Genomic DNA, 26,974 nt, shown 5'->3' on the forward strand with positions numbered 1-26,974 from the left:
CTTCAGCCTGCAACTTCAGATAAGCATTCAGGGCATGGTTTTTTGCCTGAACATAGGCACATTGTATATCAACGGAAAGGTCTCAAAGCAAACTTTCGAATTTTGCCATCAGATAAAGTGCAGGTATCAGTGGGTGAGAATGATTCTCATATTTGTCCAGTAAGCTCCTTTTTCAATTGTTTTTTCTTGTTTGGCAATTCAGATTCAATTTGTGACCAATGGTGAAATGGGTTGTTGCCAAATCTGGAGAGGATGTTGTTACTAAGGATATTTTGCCTTCTAACCCTTAATCCTCTGTTGAGGACTATTGTATATATATGAGGATAAAACCTTATGTATGTAGTTGTAATGAAAAATAAAGATTAATACCCTGCTTTCCTATGCATGTAGGCATATTGGTAAACCACATTAAATCCATGTGTCTATATATTTTATGGTTCTCAATTCCTCTAATTAATTAACACCAAACAAGGAACACATAATGAAGTCATCTTTCACAGCCAAACAAGCCAAGGCAACGTCATTTGCAGAACATTCTGTAGTTAATATAATACCAACAAGCCAAGTCATATCATAATTGAGCAACAGTGAATTGCTGGCTGAGCAACATTGTCTCCCACTTAAAAGGCACCTAAAGTAATATGTGAAAGTGTACTTTTATTCATTTTTAAGATGTTGGATATCTCAGTCCATTAGTATGGACCTGGTTTTCTCTCATGCTTCATAAGCTTCCATGAAATAGTCTATCAAAGTAGGAAGTAAAGTTTTATGTTACCAGCATCATTATTGGGTGGTTATAGACATTATTTCCCAGCCATTGATGAACCTATATTTTTCTAATTTTATCTCTATGAATGCCATTCCCATTACTTCTACAATGCAAACTGGATGACGAATTTTAGTGAGGGCATAAGACTGGAGCCCATAGGACAGGCCAAATAAAATCTTTAGAGATACTTCAACTAAACTAATAAATATTATATTATTAATATAAACAATGTGTGGAACCCAAACATTAGAAAAAACATTTAGTACTAACTCTTCTCTTATTAAAGGCGGCCAAGCGCTGCTTCTGCAGAGCCAAGTCTTTATTGCCAAGCTTCTGCAAATGCATGGCCCTTACCTTCTTATAATGTTCGTGCAACTCTAAATTGCTTATGGGCTCCAGCAAATTACGTTCCCCGCTTGAGAATACAATCAAGTATCGGATGACTACGCAATTTTCATGTTCAGGAGGAACCACAGTGGCATATGTGCCACGATTTGCTGTGTCTAAGAAAATTTCACAAATAGCTATCACGCGGCAATTTTTGAACTTTCCATTTGTCCATTCAAAATGACTCTTGCAGTACCCAGCTGAAACATTTATGTTGTTTGAAAAGTAAATTCCCCGCCCATGTGCCATTCCACTAGACATGTATGCAGTCCCACTTAAGCACCTTAAGCCATTCCTGTCAAAAAAATATGACCCGTCTCTATGTTAGGGAACTTATTCAATACAGGATTTGCACACTTAATTTGAGACTATCATGAATAAGAGCCAAACATTATTCAGTTTTTAAGAATTTTAATTCATCTCAGGATGGGATGGTCCATAGAGAGGAGATACACAACCATATAAAACATTAAGAAGATAAAACTGAAAATTGAGCATTAGACAAGTTAAATAATTTTCATTGATAACTACAAGTGGTCAATGTGACTGCTAAATGCTTGTTACAATATCACAAGGATATAAGGCAGCAAGGGATTAGTGTAAGACGAACTATGATAAGACTAATAGTAATGATAACCGAGAGCTGATAATATGTCAAGTGTATTCCTCCTCTAATAGCATGAAAGAGAAGATGAAATTACTTTTTTATCATTTAAACAAATTAAGAGCAAGCAACAATACTGTGACTGACAATATCCCAACAAAAATCTATAGAACTTCAAGTGTATCCCACACCACCAAGAAGAAGATAGGAATTATAACTCTCTACCAACCAAGACTGAATTCAATCTTGTCGGAATAAAATTTACCATACTACAACCTAATGTAAGTTTTCCAGGCTGAAAAGTGTTGCCTTGCTGAGAACAGGTGCAGACCAGGTTAGAATGGATAATATAACATTTATGAAATATGTCGGAAAAAACTTTTATAAGCAAATAAAAACAACAATATCATTTTACAGGTCACCATAATAGAAGTATTTAAGAGATCAATGGAGAATTTCATGGGATGTTGTGCTATTGAACATCGACAAAGTTTCTTCTTGATCAACACAATGGCAAGGAATAGTTGCATGAGAGAATATAGCTTAAGCTGCCCATCAATATTATATGTAGAGTAATTTTATTCCTGTTGCTCCTTAGCAGTGGCTTAAATTTGGTGTCAAAGCAATTCAATTGATTTTGTTAGTCAAAATGCTGGTGGTAATCTGTATGGAGTAGGGGCAGATGCAGAGTGCTGTCAAGTTTAGATTTTCTTCTTTTTAATATGAACAGATGGTAAAAGATCTGTTTTGTAAAAGGAGCCAAGTGAAGCTGTAGTGTTCCGTACTCAACTGGACATCAAAAAAACTCTAATCTTGTACTTGCAAATTAAAACAAACATTAAGCATGCAATGCAGATAGGAGAATTTCAGAGGTATAGTATAATGCAAAACGAAAATCAATAACAAAGTGCACTTCTGGAATGTAATGCCGTGTTTCACCAATGGTTAAGTAGAGTACATTGGAAATTAACATAGTTCAGCCAGAAACATTATGACGAATACTTTAAAGTCTGATTGCAAAACTTAGCCAATTCCTCATATAGCAATTCTCCACTATGGCTGAAAGATATTACAAATATTTTTCGAGTGAGGGCAAATACTAAATGGGAATGAAATAGGCAGAACCTGGAAGACAGTACTTTGTTATTCAAATGCAATCCTGGCCTCATCAAACTCTGCTCAATAAAAATCCAGTCTGCAAACTCCTGGATTGCTGTGAGATATCTATGGTGCGTCTTCAACTTCAAGAACAATCCTGGGTTAGCGCCTGGCCTGCTACAGTCTGTATAATTTTGCTGCTTCTGCAAATTAGAGACTCCTCCATAACTAACTCAATTCCTGGCCCTGCGACCTTGATAGCAATATTTTTTGATGCCTGGGACTTGCGATTTTTTCACTAATTTTTCTAATCATCCAAAGGCGACGAAAGTGCCTAAAAAACAGGCGCTCAAATTAATGGAAGATTGCGAAATGACCTCCAATCAATTTCGCCCAGGTCTGGTATGACTGCGAATTCCAAACTGCAACTCTGCAAATTCTTTATGAATTTTTTTGTGCTTTGAATAGTGACGAAAATGGCTCCGATCTGAGCACCTGGGCTGTAGCAGGGTTGCAAACTTGATTTCACACAAAGGCAACCAGCAAGGAAGGAGTTTTGAACAAATATATGGCTCCAGCTGCTAATTTTTGAACTCCAATATTTACTGCAAACCCTAGCTCGAAAAAACCTTCCTGATTGATATAAATGAAGCCAGATGAAAACACTTTACTCTTCTTGCCAATTTCGAACCCCTCCTTAATATTCTTCTCCACCAAAATGATAATTTTCTGAGTGTAGCTGACTGTGAAAATGCAACAAGAATTCCAATTTGCCCCAACAATCAACCCTCCAGAACTGAAGTAAAAACTTCCTTAAGATATGCAATAAAACTCCTCAAAATAAGTCCTCTAGATGTTGGCCCTTGGCCACAAATTATGCTCAGCTTGAGATAGCTGAATACTATCTCCAAAGGGCAACCCTTCAGAAGATATTCCACTTCCTCAGTTATGCACCATTCCCAAAGACCAATAGACTATCTGAAGACCAACTTGGCTCCACAATAGATTATGTGACTGAATCACAATCTGATGTCAAGAGAGAAATACAAACTGGATGATCAAATGCAAGACCCATAGGATCTATTTATTCACTACTCAGTAGCTTCCTCTAGAAGTCACTTAAACATTCTAGAAGCATCCAAATATTCTTATGAAATAAAGTGCACTTTTATAAAATATTACTTTATAATCAAAAGTGCATCTCAACATCAAATTATAAAATTGGGCCCGCATAAAGTAACTTTATAACAAATGTAAGCCCAAATCACTAATCAACTGTAAGGACAAAATACTGCCAAATAGTCACTGGTCGACTCTCTCCACATCATCACTAGTCTACGAGAGCCTGTGATGGACTGATTTGGCACGCTAAATGATGTCATCCAAAATGGGGACATGACAATCCGCCCTTCCTGAAATTGCTTGTCCCCAAGCAATGACTGAACAATAAACCAATCAACCCACCTGGATCCCAAATATAGTCATGTACTATGCTGTTGTCAATCAATGCAAGCTCTGCAATATAACCAAGAAGAATCCATGAATGAAGCGTGAATCACTGCTCAACTGAACTTCAAATCCACTAATGCCATACTCAAGAACCCACGAGACACAAACTCCCAAAATATCAGAACCCAAGTAGAGTGGGCATCCCAAATTGCCAACACAGTAAATACCATCGACACATCCCACTGGCCTATGCGGGATGTACAATCTAACTCTATCACAATGGTGGACACTCCCGAATGAAACTGTACCAAGTACGGAGAATCCACACATTGTACACCGACTGCAATCAGCACAACTCTGCAAATCACCAGCCATTGTCTCATAACCATAACTCCCATGCACCACTGATGGGGAGTAGACATCACAGGATAAATAGCAAGAAATAGAACCCAAACCAAGTCTGCCTGCCATCAACTCCTCAACACATGGATCAAATGCAAACTGATGAACATACCCCGCAACATAATGTTGATTAAAAGAACCAGCCTCAGTCGACAGCTTGCCATGCATAGGTGATACAACCCACTGCAACTGATCACTAGCTAAGTCAAGAGATGACATAGCCAAAGGAGTAGAATCAATAACAACCACTGAAGCATCACTCCCAAACTCCTACTCTAAGTCATGTACTATCAAGCTGTCAACCGCAGAACCTATCACCATGTCATGCCCATCACAACTCTCATCCCGTGGCGTCAAACCATCCCATAACTGATGACAAGCACTAGGAACCAAAGTACATCTTCGTATCATCTCATCAACATGGTCATCAAAGGTAAATTGATGAGCATACCTCACAGTGTAATGCCGATAGAGTGCGCCAATCTCAATCAGTGGCTCAGACTGCAATCCAGATGAAACTAACTGCAATCGATCACTAACCAAGCTGGAACTGACTACTACCTTTGAAGACATCGCCAACGAAGTAGTATCACTAGCAGGAACCATGCCAACTATCAGCTCACCAACATCACACATGATCTCTGATACAACATCCCTCGTCTCTGTGCCATCAGTAATAGAGGCCACCACCATGTCAGGCATACCACAACAATTTGCTGCCGTACCCAACACAACTGAACCTGACTCTAGTGGAAACGAACCTGATATGCCAATGCTAGTATCAAGGATGGATGCATCCCCATCTCCACTATCTCTGACAATCTCGACCATGGACATCCTCGAATCACCAGACACCACAGCCTATGACTATACAAAATCTAGTAAAGATTGCAGTCGCTCTAACTCCATGGTCACCTCAACCAAATGAAACTGTGACTCCTTGAAAGCCAACTGTGTACTCTCAAGAATCTCAGAAGTCACCTCGAGCTGCCGAGTAAGCTCACTCACCTCATCTTCCTTGGCCAATAATGCATCGTATGTTGTACTCCCCCACTCCATAAGATAATCTTTGTCGGCTACCAACTGCATATAATTCCATCTTAGAATCCAGATAGCCTCCCATAAAGAGTGGATCTCTGTCAAGGAAAGATAACTGCCTCCCTACTCATCACTAGGAGAACCCCATCCATGAATTGCTAACAACTAACGAGTAGCATCGAAATGCTGGCAAGTGATAGCAATGTCTCACCCACTAACTCTCAGCTGACTAGACACATGATGGCACTGGCTAAACTGTCTCCTACAAACCTCCTCTGACGCATTGTCCAAAGGAGTATCCTCAAAGTTACTAGTCTCTAGAGTATCAACATCCACATCTTGCGAATCAACTCCAAAGCTCATATCAACATACGGAGTATCAAAAACTGTAGCACCGTTGTCCAACTCCTCTGTGCCAAAAGAAACTACCGAGGAAACTAAGTCCTCAAAACTGCCCACTGCATCCTCCTGGATGTCATCAATGCCAAATGATCCTAGGACTCATCTGTAAACACTACCAAATATGAAAGATCATCAACACATTCCAGCAAGAATGGTCGACTGGATATATGAACAAAGCCCAACACCGGTGTATAAAAACTAATACCAACATCGGACAAGCTGCTGGCACAAGAAAGGACAACACCGTGTAATCTGCTAATCAAATCCATGATAGCACCCAAACAAACATTGCTACCACAAAGTGATAAAGATCTCTAGTCAACTGAATCCCAAACGCCAATATAACAATCTCGAGTCCATATTCGTAAACTAGAATCAGCTGGTGACTCAAGCAAACTCCTCACCTAAGTAATATGACTAATACCAACTAACTCCACATACCTGTCTGACACTGTCCCTATATCCTGGATGTGAATGCAAGATGAACTCACAACATTATCAACGACCACATATGATCCGCCTGCCATAGAAAGTTCAGTATCAGGTGTGCAAGATGGAACTAAACTCAACTCCATGCCATGCTCATCCCCATGTCTTTCCAAGTCCTGTAATGCCAATGAAGTATTCGACAAGGAAGCTCGAGTGTCCTCAAGCTTGCGAGAAAGCCTATCAACTTCCTCCTCAAGGCATCTGAATAGTCTCCGGCAAGGTTAAGAAGATGGTCACGATCTTATAGAAGATGTAAATAACTCAACTTCATCATTCCCATTCCATCCCTAATCGCCTATAAGTCAACACAAGAAAACTGCCTGAACTCCCTTATATTTGCCCTGTAACTGAATCCTCCGGACGTGATCTTCCATCATATCCCGCATCCTGTCATGATGAGATAATGAAGTCACAATACTGTCTTCGCTCACCTTCAGCTAGATGGACAAATCATGTGAAGTAGTACCAGCCTCAACCTCATGTGACGAAGCATCCAAATGTGCCTGGTACTCCCTCTCAGCAAAATCATGAATACTCAACGTCTGCTCATCTCTACCAGGTATCTCACCATCGTGCACAACATCCTCACAACCATCATCTGAACCCTCTACGCTATAGTCACTGCCTATCGTAACTAAACCATCCTGAGTACCTATGACATCACCCTCTGGCGACCTATATACAACTGTCTCAACTTGAGTATCAAGTTGACAGTTACTATCAATCTGTGTACTATCCTTTACCACTACCTCCTATGGCGGAGTAGAATCTGAGACCTCTACCTGGTTGTAAGCTAGTTTCTCGAACTCCTCATGCAGTTTCCTAGTAATTCTGTCATCTGCACTGTGAGAAGATCTGCCAAATAGAAATCCAATCAACTCATCCACCTTTGCTGGGTCCGATGGCATGTCATTCATCATACAATGGTGCTTAACCAATTGTTCAGACATGTCATGGCTTATTTTCCTAAGTTCATCTCGAATGTCTAAATAACCATCCTTTCTACTGTTCCGACTCTGGATCTTCCTACTTTGTCTACCAACTGTCCAAGATCGTGTCCTCTGAGACTCTGTACTATACCTGTCCATTTTGGATATAGTAGACTGCTGATCACTCATACAAGACGACTCTTACCCAACAAGATGGTGAGGAAAACCACTCTGATACCACTGTAGTGTTCCGTACTCAACCGGACATCAAAAAAAACTCTAATCTTGTACTTGCAAATTAAAACAAACATTAAGCACACAATGCAGATAGGAGAATTTCAGAGGTATAGTATAATGCAAAATGAAAATCAATAACAAAGTGCACTTCTGGAATGTAATGTCATGTTTCACCAATGGTTAAGTACAATACATTGGAAATTAACATAGTTTGGCCAAAAACATTATGACAAATACTTTAAAGTTTGATGCAGAACTTAGCCAATTCCTCATATAGCAATTCTCCACTATGGCTGAAAGATATTTTTTCGAGTGAGGGCAAATACTAAATGGGAATGAAATAGGCCGAACCTGGAATACAGTACTTTGTTATTCAAATGCAATCCTGGCCACGTCAAACTCTGCTCAATAAACATCCAATCTGCAAACTCCTAGATCGTTGTGAGATATCTATGGTGCGTCTTCAACTTCAAGAACAATCCTCGGTTAGCGCCTGGCCTACTACAATCTGTATAATTTTGCTACTTCTGCGAATTAGAGACTCCTCCATAACTAACTCAATTTCTGGCCCTGCGACCTTGATAGCAATATTTTTGGATGCCTAGCACTTGCGATTTTTTTACTAATTTTTCTGATCATCCAAAGGCGACGAAAGTGCCTAAAAGAAAGGCGCTCAAGTTAATGGAAGACTGCGAAATGACCTCCAATCAATTTCGCCCGGGTCCTGTATGACTGTGAATTCCAAACTGCAACTCTGCAAATTCTTTATGAATTTTTTTGTGCTTTGAATAGTGACGAAAATGGCTCAAATCTGAGCGCCTGGGCTGTAGCAGGGTTGCAAACTTGATTTCACACAAAGGCAACCAGCAAGGAAGGAGTTTCGAACAAATATATGGCTCCAGCTGCTAATTTTCAAACTCCGATATTTACTGCAAACCCTAGCTCGAAAAACCTGCTTCATTGATATAAATGAAGCTAGATGAAAACACTTTACTCTTCTTACCAATTTCGAACCCCTCCTTAATATTCTTCTCCACCAAAATGATAATTTTCTGAGTATAGCTGACTGTGAAAATGCAACAAGAATTCCAATTTGCCCCAACAATCAACCCTCCAGAACTGAAGTAAAAACTTTCTTAAGATATGCAATAAAACTCCTCAAAATAAATCCTCTAGATGTTGGCCCTTGGCCACAAATTATGCTCAACTTGAGATAGCTGAATACTATCTCCAAAGTGCAACCCTTCAGAAGATATTCCACTTCCTCAGTTATGCAAATCTAAGGGAGACTCTATTCCCAAAGACCAATAGACTGAAGACCAACTTGGCTCCACAATAGATTATGTGACTGAATCACAATCTGATGTCAAGAAAGAAACACAAACTGGATGATCAAATGCAAGACCCATAGGATCTATTTATTCACTATTCAGTAGCTTCCTCTAAAAGTCACTTAAACATTCTAGAAGCATCCAAATATTCTTATGAAATAAAGTGCACTTTTATAAAATAATACTTTATAATAAAAAGTGCATCTCAACATCAACTTATAAAACTAGGCCCAGATAAAGTAACTTTACTTTATAACAAACGTAAGCCCAAATCACTAATCAACTGTAAGGACAAAATACTACCAAATAGTCGCTGGTCGACTCTCTCCACATCATCACCAGTCTACGAGAGCCTGTGATAGACTGATTTGGCATGCTAAACGATGTCAGCCAAAATGGGGACATGACAGAAGCAATATGTAGTCTTCCATATAGCTATTACTTACATATTCCCACATTTTGAGAAGACTACAAAACTCGCATTAGGGACTGAAGCATGGACCAGAATCCATTCTAAGTATGCAACTTGATGAATTCTATTTAGTGTTCACCTTAAGCTTATGAATATGTTTGCATACATAAAATATAAACTTTTCCAGTATTTTAAGGAACTTGCAACTTTTCAAGGTTCCTGTCTATGCTTGAGTCAAGAATTTGTCACTTTCTGATCCCAAGAGGACAAGGTGAGAGCATGTAATGAACATGTGATAAGGGATCTAAACTTGACAAATCCTCTTGATCACAATACTCGGCTGAATGCTCGCTACTATAATATTATAATAGTGAGCTGGATACTTATTAGCTACTATGAGATATTGGTTAATAATGAATGACTATATTTTACTGATGGGAAACAGCAAGCCTCTTTAACACACAATTCTGCCATCAACCATGGTAACAGAATGCATATAATTGCTGTCATAAATGTCTGGGATGCTGTTATAATGCTCAAAATCATAAAAGCACCAAATAAAATATAGATGAAAGCATAGAATTGTTAAAGCCCCAGCATTTTAATGCACAAAAATCTTCTTATGCAAGTAAAGTGATGTCAAAGGATGTAATGCAAAGTTGTCATTAATGCATGTATAGGCCTGCCCATGGATGCATACTTGTTGAGTCAGCAAGTGCTCGTCGAGTCAAACATTAAACAAATACTCACACTTGTTCCATTTACTCACTAGTCAAACTCAATGACTTTATGGTAAATAATTTCCAATTTTTTGGTGAGTTCTTGCCAAAACATTAATGAACCCGACTTAAAAACTCCCAATCACCATCACAAAAGGCTGTTGGATCAAAAAACGACCCCAAAACATTGGGCATTTTCACTCTGCAAGGAAAAAAATACTCCAACACACCTGAAATACCATTTATTGCATGTTTGCATTGAGAAAATATGAAAGGATTTTTCGCGGCATTTTCACTCTGCAAGGAAAAAAATACTCCAACACACCTGAAATACCATTTATTGCATGTTTGCATTGAGAAAATATGAAAGGATTTTTCGGTGAATATGGGAGGCAGATTTGAAGCACAAGTCAGCTTTTTGTTCTTTGTTTTTGGTTTTTTCTAATTTTACTTCATTTTGGCTGCAAAATCCAGCATCTAGGTTAAAAAAATCATCATTAGTTAAAGATTGTTAGCTTTACATTTAAAATATAAAAAATTGAATTCCCACTCTTTGAATGAAAATTTTTGTTTTTTTACTATTCTTACTGTTTTTGCATGCTCTACTTTTAAATTTTATAGTTAATTCTTGTTTTGGAAAAGAAATGTTTAGAATCAAAAGATTATATGAAATTTTTACTGACTAACTAGTTTATATTGCTTTAAAGTAATTTTAGGCTGATTTCCAGTTATTTATGTATAATTTAAGGTTTTTTATATTAAAAATAAAAATGTTGTATTTTCACATTGTATGTATAGGTTACATATATCATATAATGGAAACTAGAGACTTTTAGATCAGGTTCAACCTCAGGCTCTGCCCCATCAGTACCACTGCCAATTACAGGCACTTGTAGTGCTGGAGTTAAGACGCTGGTTGGAAATATACCTAGCAAGGACCAATATGTAGGACAGTTCTTTGCATTAAATGCACAGAATAATATCATGGAGGCATAAATAGCCTCATATACCATATTTCAAGCATTACTCATCATGATCGAAGCTCTGTCTCCGCACCACAGAAGAGATTAAAAAAGAGATGAATGTCCAACTTGAGTTGGAAGAAGAGAAAAAATTGCAAAAAGAAGACAAGGGTAACCATGGTAGCAGCCATACTAGAATTTTCTCCCATGCTTACACTGTTTAGATCAGAAACAGGATTCTCATGCATAAAAGGAGCTGAAGTTCCCCCTAACAAAGCATCTTTGAAGGGGAGATTATATTTACCATACAAGGTAAAAGGATACTTATCGCATGTAGTATAGCAAGATATAACACAGAACAGATACTTTATTCATATATGCAATACGCACTTCACTGCTTACAATCTAATTACAATTAATCTAATGATGTTCCAAAGTCCCTTCCAGACGGTGTACATATACTTTCCCAAAGGGGTGACTCAATAGTCACGCACTTGTTTGAATACTATTCTACCCGTCGGCTATAATATAGAATTTATCGACAACATCATCCCCCCCCAAAAAAGTAAAGTCATCTCCGGACGACAATTAATAAAACGGAATACATTAACTAACTATAACAAGACAGATTTGTTTCCGTCACACCACATTCACATTCCTCCCATACCTGCACCAAACTGGTCTCCAAAACACGTTGCACTTGTAGCATCTGCTAACACAATATTGTCTCCTTAGCCAATCTAACTTTGATAGCCACCCGTGTCGCCTTCTTTGCTTCCAACTCCCCAGAAACAACGCCAAATGTTTACCGTACAAGGTAAAAGGATACTTATAGCATGTAGTATAGCAAGATATAACACTGAACAGATACTTTATTCATATACGCAATACACACTTCACTGCTTACAATCTTATTACAATTATTCTGATGATGTTCCAAAGTCCCTTCCAAACACTGTACATATACTTTCCCGAAGGGGTGACAACCGTCACGCACCCATTCAAATACTATACTACCCATCGGCTATAATATAGAATTTACCGACAACAGATTCTACTTACCATGGGCTCCAAGCACAACCATGCAGACCAATCAAAGGAAAAAACACCATAGAGCTTTCACCCAAACCCACTCGATGTATTCTTGCCCCAACAAATCACCACACAAAAACCAAAATGCAGAGGAGAATCACGAAACAAAAAATCAAAATCAAAACCCCAAATCCACAGTCTACACAGGCAAGGGAAAGCTACCAAACATCCTGGAAAGGAAACACCCCCAAAATTCTTCCTTCGTAGCCAAAAGTAAGCAGAAAGTAGCATGAACAAGGGTATACAAAATCACAGGAGGCCTCCACCAAATCGTCCTCACAATAGCCAACATAGAAACAAAACCCCACCACCCATATACATGTAGCACAAACCCCAAACAAATGCAGAGATTGCAAAACGAAGGCTGCTAGAATTTCCTCTAAGGCACTGTAATGTCCCTTTTTTAGCACAACCATGATAGTGGATGGATTTAGCCTATTACTGGTTCCTTGTAAGCTAATACTAGTGATTAGAGGACCTTGTTGAGGATTATGGCTTTGTTTGGTGGGACTTACTATTTTTTAGTAAGTCCATAGATGGTTCCAATGAGCTCAGATGAGTTAGAGGAGTTGAATGATGCTCTTAGTTTTTATTTTGGCTTCTAGTTTGGGCTCCAAGAATGTTGGAGGGAGTGCCTATTTTTAGCAAGTCACACTATTAAGTTCATTCATCGTCTTTCTTCATTAGGATCGCTCATGTGCTATTAGAGTCTTAGACTTTTATTATGATGCTTTCTAATGTCCCCATTTTAGCAGTTGACCAAGTGTGTGTGCGTTAGCCTTGTTCTACATGGTCCCGAGGGCTAACGAAGGGTTTAATGGGATCCTGGAGTGTTTTGGCCTAGTCATTTCTAGTTTGGGCCAAAACGAAGTTGATTTACTCATTCAGGCATACTTACTATTTTTAGTAAGTCAGCAGGACACAGTGCAGGTCAATTTTGGTGATTGGATTTGATACTCCTCGGTGAGAGCTTTCCGATGAGCTATCACTCGCATTATTCGGAGTCCGATTGCTAATACATTTTAATGCATGAAGTTTTATTAAAGTAACGTCTAATTTAATTGTAAAATATTAAAGTGTTACTTTAATATTTATTTTATAGGGATGTGTACCCAAGGGAGACATAAGGGGTATTTTAATATATGTTTTATATATTACACATCTTTTATCCCACATTGCCCATATGAGTTGAGCGGACCCTTGGAAATAGAATAAAAGGAAGCATTTGTGGCTTCATTAGACAGGTTGAATATGAGAAGAAATTCGTGTGTGAGTTGCAGCTCCATTCTTGGCATTTGAGGACGTTTATCCTCTCTTGTAACATTCTAGACGTCATTCCCTTGGGGTTTGGCTTTTGGAATTCTTTGTTATCGGCTTCATTATCAGACAGTTTAGTTGCATTTCCAGCTACAGGCAGATTTGGTATTTTGCTCATATCTTCTTCACTACTTGTCCGACGCTTAGGCCGTTTTGAGGGAATGATATTACGAAAGTAGTGGACTGATTGAAGGACAAAGTACTGTAGCAGCACTATTCATGCGGCACTGTAGCAGCAAGTTCGAAAGCATGGGCTGGAGTATTATGTCAATAATGCTGAAGTAATTAGTGAGTTGATAAATCTGCCATGTATTTGGTTTTATGAATTCTGAAAATAACATTTTATTGGCAGCAGTTCATTTCCACTTTGCATATTATTGTAGTTTCTTTCTTGTTTATGTTGTATGATACCAATTTCATGCACAAAACACAACAAATGAATAAACGTTTGATTTCCGGAGTTATAAGGGGTTTAAAACATTAAACGGAGAAATAAGAGGTTGAATGCAAACTGTTTGACATAATTCCTTTCAGCAATTTGGTTTAGTTTTTTGGGACATTCAGGGGTGCCCATTACAGTGGTATCAGAGCTATAAGTCCTACCATCCTGTGGAGGTCTTATAGGGAATTTGGAACAGCCGGATAGAGGGAAAAGTGTTTGAAAAAATGTTAAAACACTAAAATCAGAAATAAATAAATAAAAACACAGGCTAAGCATTTATATTTGAGCATGCGACAGGGGCCTTATAATTTCCGTGATACCAGAGCAAGACAAAATAGGATTTCAAACTTGCAAAGCAAACAGTCTAGTACATCTGTGCAGGTGGACATTGAATCTAGCCATACAGACACAGAGGAAATATTCTTTGATTAGGACAACAATATGGGTGATCGAGATGACAAGAATACAGGATTAGGCGGAGGCGGGAATGCCGGTCCAGATCAGGGGGAGGTAATGCTCAGACAGTTACTAGATACATTAGAGCAGGGGCAGCATATGCAGCAGGAGCAGAATAGGCGAATGGACATGATGTTGCAGCTCATGGCTAGACAAATGGGTGTCAATATTAATCCAGGTGATGCCAACAACAGAAACAATAACAATGAGGGAAACAATAACAATGGGGGAAACAATAACCATGGAGGCCAAGGCAACAACAATGGTCTTGAGAATAACATTAATGGTAATAATGGACACGGCAACAATGGGAATGAGGCTGATAACTTTAGACATGTTGCACACCCAGCGCGGACTGCGAACTCAAGACCTCTTCTACCCACTTTCCCACCCAGAGATCTAGTTCAACCAGTAAACGAACCGCAGATTACCGAGTTACAGGATCAATTCAAGAGGGACTGGGAGACTAGTGGACCGGAGTTTCAGGCGGATATTTCCCTCAGAGATTATATGGACTTGAGGATGAGACACATGCCTAGAGCAAGAGGGAGGAATCAAAACTTTGAGCTGAGAAAGAAAGTTGGAAAACTTTCTTTACCTTATTATGATGCTTCAGGGAAGATGACTACACGAGCTTGGGTACAGAAGGTAGATACATACTTGCAACCCTATGCCTGAGGAGGAGGCTATCAAGTATGCGGCTATGCACTTGGATGGCGTTGCACATGAATGGTGGCATCATGGCATGGTCACTTTGGGGCATAATCAGATTACATCCTATGAGGAATTCACCGAAACATTGATTGAGAGATTTGACACTAGGGATCCCGAGTTACATTTCAAGGAGCTAGCACAGTTAAAACAGTCAGGTTCTGTGGATGCTTACATTGCCGAGTTTCAGTGCTTGTCTGTACTTGTTACTAATATCTCTCCTAGGAGATTGGTGGTGTTATTTTGTGATGGTCTTGCTGATCCATTACGAGGTTGGGTGAAGGGACATGATCCACTCACCTTAGCTGAAGCAACTAAAAAGGCACGAGATTTAGCCCCTTCGGTATACAAAGGAAAAAACCATTCAACAGATTCTTCCTACCACAAGGACAAAGACAAAAAATCATTTCAGAAAGAGTATAGCAAACCCAAAGAAGGATCAAAAGGACTAGACAATGAAACCTTGAATGAACTTCGAAAGAAGAAGCTGTGCTTCCATTGTAGAGAGCCTTGGGACTTATCTCATAAATGTTCTCTCAAGGCTAAGGCAAATCAAATGGAGTATTTTTCAGTAGAAGAGTCAGAGTCAGAGGGGGAGGATTAGCACTCTGATTCAGATGAGGGTAACACTATAGAGGAGAGCAGCATTCCTAAGGATGATAGATCGTTGGCACGCTTGAGAGGGGCCCAAAAAGCAATCACATTTAAGATCAGGGGTACTATCCAGGGGCAGAAAGTGATATCTCTTATTGACACTGGGGCTACACATAACTTCATAGATGCACAATTGGTAGCCAGGAGAGGGTTACAGACAAAGGAGCATGATGGGTTTAGAGTCATGGTGGCTAATGGTGATAAATTATTATGCACTCGGAAGATATCTAATCTTCACATCAGGTTTGGAGATGGCTACGAGTTGGAGGATGAGTTCTATGTTGTGGACATGGGAGATTATAATGTCATCCTCGGCATGACTTGGATGGCTTCACTAGTTGAGTTCACACTCAACCTAGCGAAATTGGAGATGAGATTCCAGCATGAGGGCAGAACTGTGGTACTTAGAGGACTTTCAGATGGAGGTTGCAAAGTAGTGTCTTTGAGGAGAATGCAGAGACTTTTTCGTCATGATGACATAGAGTGGGCGGCAGAGTGCTACATTATGCCAACTTCACCAGAGCCACAAGAAAAGAGTCATCCACCAGATATCCAGAAGATACTTGATAGACATGCTAAAGTATTTAGCGATATTCCTCATGGGGTTCCTCCAGACAGAGGGATGGAACATGTTATTGAGCTCGAGGAGGGAGCCAAACCAGTTATGATTACTCCCTATCATCATCCTAAGAAACACAAGGATGAGATAGAGAAGGCGATTAAGGATTTGTTGGAGATGGGGCATATCAGGCCCAATAAGAGCCCCTTTGCTTCAGCAGTAGTATTGGTAAAGAAGAAGGATGGGACGATGCGCATGTGCATCGATTACAGGGCACTGAATAAGAAAACAATTAAAAACAAGTATCCCATTCCTAGGATTGATGAGCTGATTGATGAGTTGCATGGGGCATGGTTCTTCACCAAAATTGATTTGCACTCTGGATACCATCAGATCAAGATGAGAGCAAAGGACATTGAGAAAACAGCCTTCCGATGTCACTATGGCCACTTTGAATTCATGGTTATGCCATTTGGTCTAACCAATGCACCCGCTACATTTCAGAGTTGTATGAACTAGGTATTCAGAAAGCAGCTGAGGAGATTTGTCTTGATCTTCTTTGATGACATCTTGGTCTTCAATAAGACCTGGGAGGAGCACTTACATCATTTGGAGAAGGTGTTATCTATTCTGGAGAGAGTCATTTTATGCTAAGGAATCTAAATGTGAGTTTGGCATGACTGAGCTCCTTTACCTTGGGCATATCATTAGTGCAGATGGCGTTTGGGTTGATTCCAAAAAAATTAGAGCTATTGTAGAGTGGCCTACTCCCACAAACCTTACAGAGCTTAAGGGATTCTTTGGTTTATGTGGTTTTTATAGGAGGTTTGTTAAGGGATTCTCATAGATTGCTACACCCTTGACAGATCTTACCAGGAAAGGAGCCTTCGTGTGGACAGGGGCAGCACAGAGGTGTTTTGAGCATTTCAAGCAGGTAATGTCTTTATGTCCAGTTCTAGCTCTACCGGATTTCACGAAGCCTTTTGAGCTTCATTGTGATGCATCAGGTGATGGGATTGGAGCAGTATTGATGCAGGAGAAGCATCCCATTGCATTCGAGAGTAGGAAGCTCCGGGGAGTTGAGAAGAGTTATTCTGTCTATGACCGGGAGACGTTGGCCATAATGCATGCATTGGCCAAATTTCGATCATATTTGGTAGGTGGACGTTTTGTGATCAAGACTAATCACAACAGTATTAAATACTTCATAAGCCAGCATGATCTTAATGACCGGCAACAAAAATGGGTCACTAAATTGCAGGCTTATGACTTTGACATAGAGTTTGTCAAAGGTAAGAAAAATGTGGTGGCTGATGCCTTATCTTGGAGACCTCACTTATGTGCTCTGGCAGAGATTTCAGGAGATTGGAGAGATCGGATTATAGCAGAGTATGTCGGAGATGCTTGGGCTTCTGGATTGATTTCAGGTACCATACAGGATGATCGCTATGAGGTGATAGATGGATTGATCAGAGTTCAGGACAGGGTTTATTTGATTCCGTCATCACATTTGAGAGAGGCGATACTGAAGGCATTTCATGATGCACCCACAGTCGGACATCCGGGGGTCTTCAAGACCTACAGGCAGATCCGAGAGCGGTTTTCATGGAAAGGGCTCAAGGATGATGTTCAGAGGTATGTCAGGGAGTGTGTGGTTTGTCAACAGAATAAGGGAGAGCACACATTTCCTGCAGGTTTATTACAGCCCTTGCCCATTCCAGATAGGAAATGGGAAAGTATTTCGATGGACTTCATCACTGGTTTACCACGAGTGCAGGGAAGGGATTGCGTCTATGTGGTGGTGGACCGCTTGACAAAGTTTGCTCACTTCTTTGCTATTCCGTCCACTTACACAGCAGCACAAGTAGCAGATCTTTTCTTTAGAGAGATATTCAGGTTACATGGGCTACCCAGATTCATTGTCAGCGACCGGGATAGTAAGTTTATGAGTGTTTTTTGGCAAGAGTTGTTTAGGTTGTGTGGTACAGATCTTACATCTATCACTAGTTATCATCCACAAACAAATGGGCAAACAGAGATTGTGCATAAATCGGTGGAAGGATATTTGAGGAACTATGTAACTGCACAACAAAAGGCTTGGATCAAATGGTTGCATATGGGAGAGTATTTTATAACACCACTTATCATATGTCCATCAAGATGACTCCTTTCATGGCACTATGGTTATGAAGCACCTAACTTCATGGATTTAGTTTTGGGGGACAGTAGAATGCCCAAAGCCAAAAACTTATTGCAGGATAGTCAGGATATCTTGAAAGTGCTCAAAGAGAATATACAACAGGCCCAGAATCAACAGAAATTGTATGTTGATCAGCACCGAATAGAGCGTAGCTTCAAGGTAGGGGATATGGTTTACTTGAGGCTACAACCATATAGACAATCATCGCTCAAGAAGAGCGAAGCTGAAATGTTGGAACCTAGATTTTATGGTCCCTACAGGGTGATTCGCAAAGTGGGCAAAGTCGCCTATGAGCTTGAGCTTCCAGAGGGCAATCGAGTGCACAATGTGTTTCATGTGTCTAGGCTTAAGAAAGCCATTGGTCAAAGTGTAGTGCCTTCTGCAGATTTACCCCCTTTGGATGAGGAGGGGAAGCTTGTGTTAGTACCCGAGGCTATTCTGGACACCAGAGAGAGGAAGCTTAGAAACAGGTTAGTGAAGGAGTATTTGGTCAGATGGAAAGACCTGCCGGAGGAAGATTCTACATGGGAGAGTGAGCAGGTTATTCAGCAGGCTGGACTGAGATTGCTTGAGGACAAGCAATTTCAAGGGGGGCGGATTGTAAAGTCCCCATTTTAGCAGTTGACCAAGTGTGTGTGCGTTAGCCTTGTTCTACATGGTCCCGAGGGCTAACGAAAGGTTTAATGGGATCCTGGAGTGTTTTGGCCTAGTCATTTCCAGTTTGGGCCAAAACGAAGTTGATTTACTCATTCAGGCATACTTGCTATTTTTAGTAAGTCGGCAGGACACAGTGCAGGTCAATTTTGGTGATTGGATTTGATACTCCTCGATGAGAGCTTTTCGATGAGCTATCGCTCGCATTATTCAGAGTCCGATTGCTAATACATTTTAATGCCTGAAGTTTTATTAAAGTAACGTCTAATTTAATTGTAAAATATTAAAGTGTTACTTTAATATTTATTTTATGGGGATGTGTACCCAAGGGAGACATAAGGGGTATTTTAATATATGTTTTATATATTACACATCTTTTATCCCACATTGCCCATATGAGTTGAGCGGACCCTTGGAAATAGAATAAAAGGAAGCATTTGTGGCTTCATTAGACAGATTGAATATGAGAAGAAATTCGTGTGTGAGTTGCAGCTCCGTTCTTGGCATTTGAGGACGTTTATCCTCTCTTGTAACATTCTAGACGTCATTCCCTTGGGGTTTGGCCTTTGAAATTCTTTGTTATCGGCTTCATTATCAAGTAGTTTAGTTGCATTTCCAGCTACAGGCAGATTTGGTATTTTGCTCATATCTTCTTCACTACTTGTCCGACACTTATGCCGCTTTGAGAGAATGATATTACGAAAGTAGTGGACTGATTGAAGGACAAAGTACTGTAACAGCACTATTCATGCAGCACTGTAGCAGCAAGTTCGAAAGCATGGGCTGGAGTATTATGTCAATAATGCTGAAGTAATTAGTGAGTTGATAAATCTGCCATGTATTTGGTTTTATGAATTCTGAAAATAACATTTTATTGGCAGCAGTTCATTTCCACTTTGCATATTATTGTAGTTTCTTTCTTGTTTATGTTGTATGATACCAATTCCATGCACAAAACACAACAAACGAATAAACGTTTGATTTTCGGAGTTATAAGGAGTTTAAAACATTAAACGGAGAAATAAGAGGTTGAATGCAAACTGTTTGACATAATTCCTTTCAGCAATTTGGTTTAGTTTTTTGGGACATTCAAGGGTGCCCATTACATGCTTCTTCAATCATTTTTACAATACAAAGGAATTATGATTATTATTTAATTAAATACATTGAGGTTGCTATCTTTGATGGTATTGTATATTGGTCACATTAGTGCCATAGTTTGTTAGAACTAAGTTGAAAAGTTTTAAATTTTGGGCACAGGAAACAATGACCTTGTGTGTCAAAAATCATAATATTATTGAAAAGGTCATTTTTTGAGTCAAAGGGAGTTAATAAATTGTATCATACAAATATGTGTCAAGTATAAAGCAAGGGGCATTTAAGTGAAAGGTGTATCTAAGAAGCTACATGGCATTTGATGTGATGGTAAAGTTTTGGCTTTTAAATGTTATAAAAAGTACTCCATGAGAGGGATCGATCATTCATTATATGCTTCTTGTTTATTAATTTGGTGAGCTCCTCCAAGGGTTTGATATTGTTGTTGCAATTACTGATTTCTACAACTCTCATTGCACTTTGAATCGGTTACGTATATCAATGAATTGTGCATGTCAGTCTGATTACTGGTACACAATTGATCTGAGGCTTTCGTAAACACATTTGAGCCAAAGTATTAATTAATTACTGCTGCAAGCAAAGAAACAAGGCAGATATCATTGCGTATCAAAGATCTACAACTAAGGAAGACATTTACACTATCTGAAACACCAGTTGGGAGGCTGTAATCAGAATAGCAGAGGCGGTGTGGAAACCCCAGTAGCTGTGTTATTTATTACAGGCTGATGTCATATTTGGCTGGGCTGTGATTACTATTTCAAGTGACATTTTCCATTAAGGAATGCTTTGTTTTCCTTGGAAGCTAGTAGCAAGCAGCGTTCTTAAATCTGGATGTGAAATTATCCAATTTTCAGCAGTCATAAGGATCCAACATTAAACTTTTTCTTTGCCAAGTTCTCTCATTTATTAAGTTCATGCATATTACTTGGCATTGTAATTACTTGCAATTGTTCTTAGAGGGAATAAAGTTGGTGTGGAATTGTAATTGTTTACTCCGCACTTCCAAACATTGTTATTTGTCTATATTCCGGAAAAAGGAAATAAAAAGCATACATCTCAAAACATAAGAAAATATAAAACTTTCAAAGAAAAGGAGTTATTCTCCAGTGTAGTCAGGAATGAGCCAGCAAGGCTCATTACAATGGTATTATAGCTTTTTTTTTGCCATCCTGTGGGATAGAAAAAATATTTTGGTCCTACAATTTTTTTTGAGTGACCAACACTCTTGCAGTTGTTTCAATTATGGATAAATACAAGAAAACTAGTAAACAGGTAAACCAATTGAATAGTATGGATAATCTTACGAGGCAAACAAATGCCCTGATGAAAAGTATAGAAAAGCTAAGACAAAATCAGAAAGTATGGATGAATTACTTTTGAATCTGGCAAGCCTAGACAATTGTACAAGGTATATGGTTTCCATTTTTAAAAGGTCTTCCTTACAAAGAAAACAAGAAGAGAATCAGAAGGATTGTATAGGTGTAGCTTCAGCAGCTAGCAACCATCAGGTGGTCGAGCCTTTGCTCAAACGGGCAACCACTATTCTTTCCCATATGTGTGATGTTAAAGGCTCTTATCGGGGGCATGTGGTTATGAAGAACTTGCCTGAGGACGGTTACATCGAGTCCCAGCATTTACATGAGAGAGGAGCTAGGGAACCTAAAAATGTTGATGACATGATAGCCACCATTGATGGCAGGCTTACATCAGTTATGTAATGTCCCCGTTTTTTACCAATCTGTGCAGTTGATAGAGTTAGCTCATTATAGCGACCCTCATGAGCTAACAAGGTGTTTTGGGGGTCTCAGTTGATTACTTACTATTTTTAGTAAGTCTATTATGGGCAGTTGTTATTTTCGGCAATGCAATGGATGGCTTGGCAGTTGGTCGGCACCTACAGTTGATCAGGTTAATAATTGTAAGAGCTCTTATTTATTTATTATTCATTGAGTTGCATTATTATAATAATGTCTATTTTATTATAATAATGACTTTAAGAGATATTTCTAAAAAGCAAGTTGGAAAGTTTCTAGTGTTGGTTCTTTTGGGAAACTTCCACGATTTCTGAAGTGAAGTTTTATGGAAACTTTTTTCAACAAAAGCTTATTAATGAGAGTTCATTTCATTGAGAAAAGCATGCTAAGGGTTTTTTACAAGTTAGTAGAAATTAAAATGTTAGTCATACAGGGTATTTTTATGACAGCAGTCCTATTTTTTAGGCTCTTGATGGTATTAATGACAGGGCAAGTTTGGAGAGTGTTGGTGGTATCACTATGAGTTTTGACTCACATGACAAGTGTTAGTTTTGAGGATTGCATGTGTAATACAAGTTCCAATAGCTCTGATTTTTACGACAGGAACCATTTGGTGAGCCTATGTAGGGTATAGCAAATTTTCCATATGTAGGTGATGGTTGCATAGAGTTCCCTTGTGTTTGCACTCAGGATTCAGGTGTTAGAAGTGAATTATATTATTAGATTTGTGCCATAATGATTCTGATATTTATGACAGCAGTGAGCCATGCTCACAGTAGCATACGAAAGTAGAGGTTTTACAGGTGGATGATATTGGTACTCGTGATTTTGATACTACTAGTGTTATTTATGAAGATGACTCATGCTGCACTGAGTGTGATTTGTCATATCAGACTTTAGCAAATAATTCGAAAGACTCATCGATTGATGATAGGTCCCAGGATTGTAACTCACAAGGACTTGCAATTACATGGGAAGTGGAAACATGCAAGGAGATTGATACAGCAGAAGCTTCTACTTATTTAGATGAGACATTCGTCAAGGTACCCAATAGAAGTACCTCAGATGTTAATATGTGCAAGGATGATAGCACACATAGTGTTATGTGTCATAAGGTGAGTGATGCAAATACAATTTCCAATCAGAGTGTTGAGTTTGGTTTAGAGGAGATGTGCAAGAGTTAGCAGTTACAAGTTCCTTACCATTTGATTGGGCAGCTAAAGGTTAGCAATATCATGATTGTCACGGCTTTAGAGCACTTTGATGTGTAAAGTTTCTGCAAATTCTGTATCCTTTCAATTAGACTTTAATTCTGTCCTTGGTTGCTGAGAATGATCTTCTTATTAATCTGAAAATTAAAGGAGTTGTCACTTTTAGTTCTGATCTATATGTTATATAACTTCTGCAATAAATCGATAGGATGATATTGCTTGAAGAAGCAGACTTAGAGTATTGTGTCCTTCAAACTGCAATACTATCCTTCCTATATACCCCGACTAAAGGACATGACACTCAAATGGGCATGTCTCTTACCTAAGTTGGCATATATGCCTCTTCCATAAATCGTTTAGTTACCATTAAACACTAACACACACACAGCATTTAGATTAGTTTTAATATCACATAACCTTCTAGGAAGTCACCGTCTCACAAGAGGAAGAATACATATAATGCCATATGTAAGATATATAGGATGAGAAGATCAAGTGCGGTCTGCACTTTCAAACCTGTAGGTTATCTGATTATATACTTAACACTCCCTCTTAACCTGATAACCATAGAGAGAGATATCATATCTAGCAACATCAATACAGATGAATAAGCAAGAATTAATACTCTTTATCTGTCTGAATCTTCTTAGTATGTGGTATCATAGAACACACGATACAATGTCATATTAACAAACCTGTGATATGACAAATCACTGCTACTAGTGATAATATACAAGATAAATCTGAAGAGTTATTTGATTTCTTCATTTATCCAAGTTGTGACTCATAGAAACTGGTATTTATATATCACACCAAGATCCTGAGTTTAAGATCTACCAGAATACACGATAAACTCGGAGAATACTAAAATTCTTCCTTTATCCAAATTGTGACTCATAGACATAGCAATGTCAACATGACAATATGATCTAAAACTCATCTAGAGCTTACAGTAGAACTCTATTGTTTAGCACATTATCTAAGAGATCGTCATCTCTCATAATGTCTTTTATACAATTGTTCATTATCTCAGAGATCATCACCTCTTAAATAATGAATACAAATGGTGGAGCCCATAATAGTCGATAGCCTGACAAAATAAAATTATTTTATTAATAATTTAAAGAGTACAAATGGATTACAACTCAACCATACCAAGTGTCCTCCTAAAGTGTTCTATCTTCACTCTAGATAGAGGTTTGGTATGTCTGTTGTCTAATCTGCAGTGCAAATGTATTCTAATTTTATAGAATTCCTGTCTACCCTATCTCTTACATAATGGTAAGGAATTTCAATATGCTTGGACCTGTCATGAAAAACTGGATTCACTGAAAGCTTGATGGAACTCTAATTATCACAAATGAATAATCTTAGGATTCATGGCTTGCCCAAATAATCCTACAAGTAACTTCCTTAGCCAGACTGCTTCTCGAGAGGCCATCACTGCTACAATGTATTCAGCTACTATGGAGCTCTAAGCTACTAAAAACTACTTTCTGCATATCCAAGATATCATAGCTGATCTTAAACTAGAATAGCATCCTGAAGTACTTTTTCTGTCTTTAACACTTCCACCCCAATCTGAGTCGATGAATCCATGCAAATCTAAAGCAACTTTCTCATATTTGAGTCCAAAATTAAGAGTGCCTTGTAAGTATCTCATAATGTGCTTAACTACAACTAGGTGAATCTCCTTTGGGTCACACCTAAACTGGCTTAAGGCATTAACCGCATAGCAAATATCCAGTCTCGTATTTACTAAGTACATAAGGGACCCAATCATCTGTTTATAGAAAGTAGAATCTATGGAAGGTGATTCTACTACTGCTTCTTTAAGTTTATATAAATTAGTCTCCATTGGAGAAGACATAGGCTTGCAATTCCACATTCCAAATCTCTTCAAAATATCTAATGTATACTTCCCTTGATTAAGTATGATATTATCAGAATTCTACTGTACTTCAAGTCCTAGGAAGTAATGAAGGAGTCCCAAATCTTTCCTCTTGAATTCTCTAGTTAGATCTTTCTTGCACTGATCTATAAGATGATCATCACTTGTTATTAGTAAATCAACATACAGTATCAGAATTACCATATCATCTTTATCTCTTTTATAATATAAATTTGGGTCAGCTTCATTCTTGGAGAATCCTAAGCTGGTGAGATACTTATCAATTCTTTCATACCAGGCCCTAGGAGCCTGTTTAAGCCCATAGAGAGCTTTCTTGAGCCTACAAACAAAAGTGCTAGGATCATGAGTTTCAAATCCTTCAGGTTGCTCCAGATATACTTCTTCTATAATCTTTCCATTTAGAAATGTTGTTTTTACATCCATCTGATGTACTTTCCATCCCTTTGATGTTGCAATTGCTAAAACTGCTCTTACGGAGGTATATCTGGCAACAGGAGCAAAGGTTTCTTCATAATCAATCCCTTCCTTTTGAGAAAATCCTCTGGCTACAAATCTAGCTTTATGCTTTTCAATGTTATAGTCAGCAACATGCTTTATTTTAAATATCCATTTGGAAGAAACAACCGATTTTCCTTTAGGTCTTGGAAGAATTTCCCAAACATCATTCTTCATCATAGATTGATATTCTTTTGTCATAGCTTCTTTCCAAGCTATATGTTTAATAGCATCAGAAGGATTGGTTTGTTCTGTTTTGGATAAATCACTCATGTTTGTTGTATAACTAGAGAACCTTTTAGGTCTTTTGCTTTCTCTGATTGTTCTAGAAGGTGCAGCAAAGTCTTGTACTTCTTCTACTGTTTTAATGGCCCAAAGTGGTTCTCCCTCTAGGACCCAAATTCACTATTTCTTTCAGAACTAAAGAAAGGAGAAGATTCTTCAAAACTTATGGCTCTTTTGAATGCAAGATCTTTTTCAAAAATCACATCCCTACTAAGTTCAATACTTTTCTGTCCAAGTATGAAAATCCTATATGCCTTAAATGTTTCACTATACCATACAAAAATACCTTTCCTCCCAAAGTGTTCTAACTTGGTTCTCTTTTCTTTTGGAACATGGATATATACAGGGCACCCAAAAATCCTAAGATGACTTATATTAGGTTTGACCTTAGTAAATACCTCTTCAGGAGTTTTATTTCTAAGGTAAGAATGTGGGCTTCTATTTTGAATATAAACAGTAGTACAAGAGGCTTTTGCCCAAAGTTAATATTCTAGATTTTGATCAAAAATCATAGCTCTAGCAGCTTCTATAATTGTTCTATTCTTTCTTTTTGCTACCCCGTTTTGTTCTAGATTATAAGGAACAACGTACTCCCTCTTAATCTCTAATTCTTTACAAAACATTTTAAACAAGTCTAAGGTATATTCCCCTCCGTTATCAATTCTAAGGGTTTTAATTTTGTGTCCTGAAAGGTTTTCAGTTAATGTTTTAAATTCTTTAAATCTCTTTAGGATTTCTTCTAATTCATTGCATTTTAAGAAGTAAATCCATGTTTTCCTAGAGAAAGTCATCTATGAACAGAATATAATACCAGAATCCTCCAAGAGAAGGAACAGACATAGTCCCACATAAATTTGAATGAATTAATTCCAAAACATCATTTGTTTT

The 26,974-nt window shown here is 38.5% G+C and overlaps 1 protein-coding gene across 1 annotated transcript in view; it reads right to left on the reverse strand.

The window, feature by feature from the left end:
- Positions 1-957: 957 nt before the first annotated feature.
- Positions 958-26,974, reverse strand: part of LOC149532238 (uncharacterized) — a 124,549-nt gene continuing 98,532 nt past the window's right edge. Inside the window, exon 3 of the mRNA XM_089810339.1 lies at positions 958-1,451. Coding sequence (XP_089666465.1) covers positions 1,016-1,451 — 436 coding nt within the window. The 3' untranslated portion in view covers positions 958-1,015. The remainder of the gene's footprint in view (positions 1,452-26,974) is intronic.

The sequence above is a fragment of the Cupressus sempervirens genome, chromosome 11 (assembly GCF_028749045.1).
Source record: "Cupressus sempervirens isolate cs-2001-9-10 chromosome 11, ASM2874904v1, whole genome shotgun sequence".
Lineage (NCBI taxonomy): Eukaryota > Viridiplantae > Streptophyta > Pinopsida > Cupressales > Cupressaceae > Cupressus > Cupressus sempervirens.